The sequence below is a fragment of the Diabrotica undecimpunctata genome, chromosome 5 (assembly GCF_040954645.1).
Source record: "Diabrotica undecimpunctata isolate CICGRU chromosome 5, icDiaUnde3, whole genome shotgun sequence".
Classification (NCBI taxonomy): Eukaryota; Metazoa; Arthropoda; class Insecta; order Coleoptera; family Chrysomelidae; genus Diabrotica; species Diabrotica undecimpunctata.
In genome coordinates this window covers 153,230,340-153,240,034 of record NC_092807.1, presented here as the reverse complement: position 1 = coordinate 153,240,034, position 9,695 = coordinate 153,230,340, and the positions used below count along the sequence as shown (strand labels likewise).

Below are 9,695 nucleotides of genomic sequence, written 5' to 3'. Positions count from 1 at the left end.
GATATTCCAATTTTTTTTTTTCGATAATTTCGATAAGACTACATAAATGAAAGATTATAATTGGTTAATTAAATATCTAGCTTAAATCTAGTTTTCAAATAAATTGTCAAATTATTATTCCTTGAAATCACAAGCCAAAATTTTAAAATCATAATATGCGTAATGGAGCATCGCGCAGATCGCATGGTAAAGGTAAAAATTTAAGGTGGGATCCCTAGATCCAAGTTGATTTTAAAGGTGTAAGCCTAAAAAACTAATTTTAATTTGCCAAGTTGGCATCTTCGTTTGATTTCCTTTCGTTGTGTTGGCTGCTTTAGAATGAGTGTTGTGTAGAGAAGTTGGGTTAGGTGCGTATTAAGACAATTTATATATTTTCTATTTATTTTATTAATAACTAAATTTGAGCATATAAAAATACAAACTAAAATGAGTATAATTTGAATAAATTTTTCAATATATCGCACACGTAGGCTGTTTCACAACGATCACAAAAAGAGCCACTAATAATTATATTTTTTTACAAACAATTGCATGTCAGATATTTATACATATTAATGCAATTTATCTATAGAAATATGAAGCTGTTTTAATAAATTTTTGCAAAAAATATTTATAAACATTGCTATAGTACCATGGAGGAAAATAATAATAAAAACTTTCTGCCGATTACTTGATACTTATAATTATTGTAAGTACCATCGGTCAGTTATACAGTGGAGAAAACAATTTCTTAGTTTCCAAATATCGATGACTGAATTGATCTAAGTACCTTCATAAATAGCCTTACAATGTATATTTATAATTTAGATATATATATTTAGAAAGTCTGAAATTATAACATTTTCCGGACACTTTGACTACATCCTATAAGCCTCAAATATTCTGCTATAATAATGTCACATTATTGTTTTTATATATTTTACATAGTAAGTTAAAAATCTAAATTATTTAACAGTGACTGTAAAAGCTTCTTATTGTAGGTTTCTTTAACAAGCATTGATAATGTCCAAAAAAGTATTTAAGGCCTCAACTTCGACACTATCCAGGGCACATAATTAGCAACTTTCGTATAGACTCCAGGCCAGTTTTCCATTCCACAAGGGGAAGGTCCAAAGGAAACTACACCAATAATGAACCAATTCAACTGGAACTCTTCATCAGAAGCGTAAGCCATAAGTGGTCCACCGCTGTCACCTCTGCAGGAATCTTTGCCTTTCTCGCCTCCCGCGCACAGTTGACCGTTGTTGACTTGAACACCGGCTTGCCGGTAAGTTTTTGAACACTCGGTATTAGCTTTTACTGGTACCTAAAATAAAAATAATATTATTAAGTGAAATCTGTGTTTAATTTCAGCTCCGATATTTAAAATTAAAACCGTACTTGGATATGATTATAATTATAATTAAGTGCTTTAGTAAAATTAAATGACGAATAATTATTTATCATCAATGGAAATTCCTACTACTTCTCAAAGCAATCCAATGTACTCTGCTGTTGTATCTCAACAAACCAGTTGACAATTTCCATTAAAAGAACAAGCCATCATGTGCAGTTCAATTAATGGCGCAAAATTGCAATATTATCTATTGCAACTAGGACCACTCGTTCAACCAAAATATATTATTTATTCGTCAAGAATCTCTAATAATCATGTATGCATTTATTTTTCCAGTAAAGCTGTCGTTGATGACTTTCTCAATTAAACAGGGAACCATAAAAATAAGTAATGAAGTACTTCTTGTACGTATACTAATCAACCCATCAGAACGACTTCTCTTATCTAATGTTGGTCCAATAATCTCACACAAAATATTGAACAATCTACTCCAAAACCTAGGCTTAAAATTTTAGGCGTCAAGTATACATAAAACCCCCTAGATAATATAACCATACCCGAATTTATTGTGGTCAATCATGATAATGTTACCTACAAAGTATTTTTATCCAGCGACCAATCGCTTTGTTTCAAATGCAAAACAAATGGACATCTTGCCTCACAATGTTCATTAGAAACTTCTCCCCAAATCAATTCTGATCTACTAAATACTTTCCAACTTTTAATCCACTCACAATATCACTTCGCAGATTCCCACAATAGATAGGCACCATAAGAATTCATCAACTTCTCCTCTTCCAATAAATGTGATGCAGGTGTCAAATCTGACCCTTCCAACAACAGTAAAATCAACACAACCATCTTATTTTATAAATATGTAATAAAAGTAATCCTATATCCACTCACAATGAAGCTCCCAAACTGAGCAACGTGGTCTTCGTTAAGTCTGGTGAACGATCAGCTTTTCATCATCTACCTTGAAGAACGATCTGCTTTTTCGTTACAATGTAGAAAACAACTAGTCTCAGTGATTCTCCTATCCATCGTGTAATTTCTCCTAAAAACCCATGTATATCTAATGATGATCCTAGTCCTCCTATATTTATCCTGATCATTCCATACATTTAGAAAAATTTCCGAAATTCTATCTTCACTCTCTGAGATCCACTATCGTCTCTCTCTTCTTGTGGCGAATATTTATCACCTGCCTATATCGGCGAAACTTGTATGTTTGTTAAAACCCAAATCCAAGAGAATTAAAGATGTATTAGGTTTGAAATCGTCCCTCATTCTGCAATGGCATAACGTGAAATTTACCGGACATTCTACGTTATTTAAAAAAATCCACAGTTTTGCCAAAAATGTCTACATCTATTCCAAATAAATACGTGAAACATTAGAAACCAGAATTCATCTCAAAAGTATAATCAGATAAATAGGGTACTTCTTGTTCCCTATCTAGAACTCAGGTCTACACTGTACACCAGAATGCACTATTTGACATGACGCACGGTTACAGCAACTCCCATAATCAGAAGGAAGACGAAAACACTTGATAATTTAAACGATCCGCTATATAACAGTTGTCCACAATACCATCCACAATATCTATCTGAAAAACCTTATGCCTGCACATAGTGTATTCTCAGTAATCATAGAAATATTTTTCTGTCCTTGAAAGATATTTTTCTGTTCTTAAAAAGTACAAAGTAATGATGATTTAGAAAAATTTCGGAAACCCCTGACCAACGTTGAATCCTACTGACCAATTTACTCCTAATCCCTCTAAGCAAGGTCTACAGGAGACTCCCAAAGAAGAAACTCATAGAGTTCCTAGATTATCGAATTTTGGATTCAGAACTGGCGACTTAACTCAAAATTCATTGACTAAAGCTGGAAATCACACAAGCTATTAACTGCTGACACAAATTAGTTGGCATCAATAATACATGAATTTAATATATTTGTACCTTAATAGTATAACCAATCAGCGTAAAAATGGCAATTATTCGATCCATTTACCAGAGGAGCAGGAAGCACGGAGCGACATAGCTTAAGCAGTATCCAAAAAACGCAACTGGTCCTCTGGTGGTCGGTCGACAAAGATCGATGTGTGTGTGCGCTTTCATTTGGTACCGTTCGTCTTGGAACTTGGAAGGAATACAACGATTACGGTAGCCGTCCATGCAGTGGCAGTGATGCCGTGCCGTTTGGCGATCGATGCGTATGCTCGCTAAAATTGTTTCTTCGCGCCACCAAAAGAATTTGTTCGATCAAACTTTTATCGGCCGTCCAAATGCGATGTGTATACGCTTAGCGTTACTGAATAGTAGATATTACTGAGTGACTAACAAACGAATAACAAACTTCCGATAGTTTGTCGATCAGAAATGTTTGGTATCTCGAGGCGAAATACGTAATTTCGAGCACCTTACCATACTTAATATATTTAAACGAGTTTTTTTTATCTATTAAACTCTCCTTCAATCCATCCTGCAAGGAAAAATATTTGAAAAACGAGGTCCAGGAAGAAGAAAAACATCTTGGTTAAAGAACCTTAGAATCTGGTTCAATACAACAGCTGTGTAGCTTTTCCGCGGTGCTGCAGATAAGATAAAGATTTCCATCATGATGATCTCCATCATTCGTAACGGATAGGCACATCAAGAAAAAGAAGAAAAGAACTTATGAGAGAATGACTTCCGTAGTGGAAATTAAAACGTCAATAAACTTATTTTTAACTTTAATTGTGGCTTATTCCCAATAAAATGGAAATTACTTTAGGATGCCACAAGAAAATAGCTTTGGAATAATATTAAGAAGCCGTTATAAGCCCAGCGTTATTCAAAATTTTCGGAGATTGGAAATTCTTAACGAAAAACTGGCACATTGTAAAAATTCAATCAAATTTTTACGAAGATGTAGAGACAATAACTTAATACCAATAATTTATATTAGGAATTAAAATTATATACTTACATCTAACTTGAGTTTTATATTACTTTCCGATCTTGTTTCTGTCTTACCCCATCCAGCAACTGTTAGTTTTTTGCCTGTGTAATTTTTAGATTGATCATCTGCAGTTTTTGGAAGACAAATGGGTCTAACAAATCCTAAAACATAAAATGAAAATTTGATTTAATGGCGCCTAATAGTTACACAAGCCAGACACTATATTGTTTTAACGAAATCGAGAAAGCATTCTGCTTCTGACAATCTTGTATACATCTACAGCTACAAAAATCTTATCTACTAGGTTTAATGGGAATGTAAAAACGATTTCCGTGGATGGTTAAGTTATATTAAACGTCGAAATGATAATTATTATCCAATACGAATAATTCGGAAGAATGTTAAGGTTGTTTGATGAAACATCTAGACTGATATTTGAATACCTTCTCTTCATTTATTTTACTATTTTTTTTGTAGGTTACTAGGTATTTGGAGTCATTCCATGAAGGTTGCGTTCTAGCCTGTCACTCTCTTTTGAATCTGTTTCTTTGACACCTTTATTATTCATCTGGTAGCAACAATAACTGATGGTTTTCTATTTTTAACTTATTCAAATATCGAGAGTATTCGAAGTATACAACTTTTTTTCGTATCCTTACATGTTTTTGTGGATTGTAGAGTTGTAACGTGGTCTTACAACTATTTCCTAGAATGATATGATTTTTACGAATTTGACAAAAAATGATTTCTTTTTTGATTTTTCTAGAGAGCATCTCGGTCTCATCTTTGAGGCATACCGCATTTTTCCTACACTAGTTTTGACTTTGCTTTTAAAATTAATGTTCACCTGTATTCTTCCCCAGTTCTGCGTCTGTTATATATCGAATCACTCAAACCATACAAGCCATCAAAAGTGTTTGCCAAGAAACTATTCTTTTACCAAAATATTTACCAGAAAAGATGGTACAGTAGACGGTACTGTACCATCTTAGTGTTGGAAGCTTCATACTATGTTATATTATATTATATATAAAATAATTCAATAAATTATTATGTTTGCTCCTAGCGTCACCTGTTAACGTATTAACAAAATAAATGTTTTTTACTTCTGACAGACCCGTCAAAGTCAGTTTAAATATTAAATTAATAATAAAATATAATTGAATATTATTTGATAGTAAATTTAATTATTATATAAACTAAATAGATATTAAAACAAAAATTTGAGTATAGTTTGAAAGGAATTTGATGACTAGAAACGAATTGATGAAGAGTAGTGAATCGATGTAAGGCTGTGGTCTCCATTACACGTCGTAGGCCGCGTACAGCGTCAACATCACCGTCACACCAGAGGTGCCATTGCCATACAGCGTTGGTCGGTCGCCGGCAACTTCACGTAGTCACTATATAACCTTAAGGCGCGTACAGACTTACAAACGCATGCGGTGAGCAGACACGAATACACATACGTGTGCAAATGTGGACGGCGCTTTCGTAACCTCTCTCCGCATACGTTGCTTCTCGCGAATGACTTGAGCACACATGCTGCCAGCCAGAGTGATGTCGGTTTTTTCGCACACATCAAAGAAACATACGTGTGCGTTCGCGCTCAGTTTAGACGGATGGCCTGGGGATTTGTTGCATTTGCAAGACAAGTTCGCATTTATTGAGTTTTATTCATTTTATTGATTTATCTGTAAAATGGAGTGGTCAAATGAACAATGTTTGCAATTAATAGATTTGTATGAAGAAAACCCTATATTATGGGATCCAAAAAATAAGTTTTATTATTCAAAAACAAAAAAAGAAGATGCATGGAAGTCGATTTCAAGAAATCTTGATATAGATTTAGCTGTTGTGAAGAAGAAAATGAGCAGAAATTGTCCAGTATTAGGTTCTAACGCGAAATCATTTGTAGGGTTCTTCTTTTAAATAAATGCGTCGTCCACCATCGCCTATTTTTCCTTTGTTTTTTCTTTTTTAATGAACTAATATCCACAAACGCGGCACTAACCATAAGCAGCTACTCAGACATTTTTTCACGAATTGATGAAGCGCTTTGAGCACGCATACTTATGCGGTGATTTCTAATTTCAACGAATGATCTGAGCGCGAATGGTTTGAGTACGTACGCATATGCGTGGCTTCTCACCGCATGCGTGTGCTAGTCTGTACGCGACTTTAGGATATGGTCATCAATAAACGCCGGGGGCCACATACAGCGTCAGGATGTGGTCTCCAACTACAATAAACACCGTAGGTAGCGTACAGCGTCATCGTCACGCCAGACCTCGCCTACAGTGTTTGTTGGTCGCCGTAAATATGCGGTTGGCATCGCATTCCACTGATAACCATCAGGGGAATGCGATCTTTTAACTCGTTTTGTTTAAAAATAGATGATAAAAAATTTTTATTCGAAGAGTAAACATTCGTAATTTGCAAGACAGTATAAAATGCCTAAACCGTATTGATTTTACAAATTCCCAATTATAAATAGAAGCACGTGAAAGCCAAACAGGGTCGTACTGATGTGTATCATATGATTTTTAAAAATATTTACTTTTGAAACTGTTAGTGTAAGAATTTTTTGAAATTTAATCATGATATCACAATTAAACTAAACTCTAAAAAATAACACGACCAGTAAATAAGTTAACAATAACTATAACATAAATATAACACAATGTATTGCTATCGACACATTTAACTTCATCTTTCCTCACTAGATGTCTCTAGTAGCATACTCTGGTAATTATTTTTTCTATAATTGCCAGAGTAGTCGGTGCGTTTTGATTTGGTTTGAGTCTTCTTACAAACTCTCTCTGATGACGGGTAGACCCAAAAACACGTGTTAGGGAGTGGTAAGAGACTCAAATTGAATCGAAACGCAACCATTTTCGTATAAATATATTAACTTAAAAATCAACACGATACAATTTGAATTTAAAATGCTGGCAAGTTTGGATCTGTAACATGAGAATCTGTCTGGCTTAAGGTAATAAATTATATTTAATAGCCTCTTGACGAACGAGACGGCGAATATCAACACGTGCTCATATTTATAGATGCGAATTTGGTAAACAAATGTACTTTCTTCTTCTTCTTTGTGTGCCGTGCTTGTATTCAAGCGTTGGCTATCGTCATATTGACAGCGTTCCTCGACCGTTCGACCTGTCCATCCATCCAATGTTACGCAGCCAGGACAGTTGTTTTCTTCCGACCCAACGTTTTCCTTCGATTTTGCCCTGAATGATTAACCGGAGTAAGCGATATTTAGGTTTCCTCTACGAGGAAGAAAAAAAAATTATATTCTCGGCAAAATTCAGCTTGTTCGCATGATTTTTAGGTATCAAATTTCTGACGACTGGACTAAACCAGCTCAAAATTGAAGAAAAACAGGTAAAAAATAAAAACATAAAGTAAATAATACCACAAAACTAAAATGAAAAACGCTAACCACAAATAATATAACGCCACCAGAAGAAATCAGAGGCTTTTTACCAGCTTCGCACCTAATCCATTATGAGCCATGACGAGCGAGACAGGCAAGGTAAACTTCCAAAACAATTTAATTACCACCAGTTTCCAGCAAAACACAATCTTCATCATTAGGTTATTTAGTTTCTGAGAACCATTTCCGAACAGAAGGTCAAAACTTCAATAAAATATTTTAATTACAATTCCTATGTTTTATTCCTTATTAAAAATGTATTACCTGGTTATTTTGTTATTTAAAGTATTTAAAACTTACCGGTATATTTTACGTTCCTTGAAAGTCTAAGTAAGGCAATGTCATGGTATTGGTTTTGGTCGTAGGGGTTGTACTGCTCGTGGGCAATTCGTTCTTCTACAGCAATATTAACTGGAGGAGGTGCACATTTTTGACCACTTACAGTTTGTACACAGTCTGAATCGGTCTCTGTATTATATTCTCCAAGCCTAACGCCAACTCTGAAATCAAAACGGAGATACTTAAAACCGAAATACGAAATTTAAAAACTAAACATAAGTAAACACGTGTGTCAGAAACACAAGTATTTTTTGGGTTTTTTGAAATTAAATTTTCTCGTAAAACCCTTATTACCATTTCTCAAGGCTGCACTAATGAACACGCAGTTCGTTTTCTTATGTAGTGTCTCATTTAATAGGCAAAAGTAAGAAAAGTAACACGATTGAACAATAATAACGCTAAGATGGAAAAATATTGTTGCTGAGAGAACATGCAACTCATAATTTTAACTTGTTACAAAATATTGGAATTTCCTTATAAAATCAGACCGCCAGTTTACATACATTACCTACCTATAAATCTAAATAGATTAAAAACTTGTTTATGTATTTTATGATCGAATAAAGAAATATTATCAAATGAACAAGTTTTAAAATATGAATAACTGAAAGAAGATAATGGCTTATAAAATTAGATATTTAGAAAGATTGAGTAGGAAGCTATGAATATTACAACTAATCAGATATTATAAAAAAATAATTGATTGTTGATTCAACAAAGCGTAACGGTTTGAATCAAAAAATTATCATATACTGCTTGACATAAGTTGGAATTGTTTTACGAACAATTTTCATTTTATTCCATTTTTGGATATACGTCTCCCGAAGTTCTTTCCAATTATCTTACTCTAACCTTTTCATTTCTCATCATCCAATATATTTATCACTCAGTCTTATTCAGAACATCTACCATAGCCTGGTTCCGTGTGTGGTTCTTTTGACGTTCAGTTTTGCTATGCTAGTTTCTGTAAGAGTATGTTAAACATAGTGACGGAAAATGTCTTATCTTGGACACATATTTAGTTCAGGAAATGAAGCTCGAAAAAAGTTAAAACCTCGCAATTTTTTCGTCCTGCATGGATTGAGTTGAAATTTTAACAGAAGGTAGGTGATAGCCCAAGGATCAAAATCTATATCGAACCGAAGTGCGCTGAAGGGTTTTAGGGGTGAAAACTACCCCTAATTGTCAAAAATTATAAAATAACATATTAAACCTGAATATGGGTAAGTTTTGGTTTGAATTAGTTAAATAATGAATATTTTATACTTTTGAATAGAGTTCCATCATATTTCAACCCTTAAAAAGCAACCCTTGTTAGAGATTAATGTAAAAAAATTACTAATTCTAAAAAAATGATTTCGCCTTGGATCGATTTGGATAAAAATTTGGATTTAAGCTTAACTCACCCTCAGCTTTATAGTTTATGTCATGCCGATGAACCCTGATTGTTCTTAGGGGTGCAAACTACCCCTACTTTTCAAAAATTGTAAAATAACATTACAAATCTTAAGATGAGTGAAATTTGGTTTGGATTAGTTAAATAGTGATTTTTTTATACTTTAAAACACAATTTCATAAATTTTCAACCCTTAAAAATCAATTAATTAATATTTAAAT

At 33.7% G+C, this 9,695-nt stretch overlaps 1 protein-coding gene across 1 annotated transcript in view; it reads right to left on the bottom strand.

The window, feature by feature from the left end:
- Positions 1-571: 571 nt before the first annotated feature.
- Positions 572-9,695, bottom strand: part of LOC140442016 (CLIP domain-containing serine protease HP8-like) — a 47,136-nt gene continuing 38,012 nt past the window's right edge. The window contains exons 5-7 of the mRNA XM_072533050.1: positions 8,040-8,239; positions 4,316-4,449; positions 572-1,306 (exon numbers count right to left, since the gene is read on the bottom strand). Of these exons, the coding sequence (XP_072389151.1) occupies positions 1,019-1,306; positions 4,316-4,449; positions 8,040-8,239 (622 nt within the window). The 3' untranslated portion in view covers positions 572-1,018. The remainder of the gene's footprint in view (positions 1,307-4,315; positions 4,450-8,039; positions 8,240-9,695) is intronic.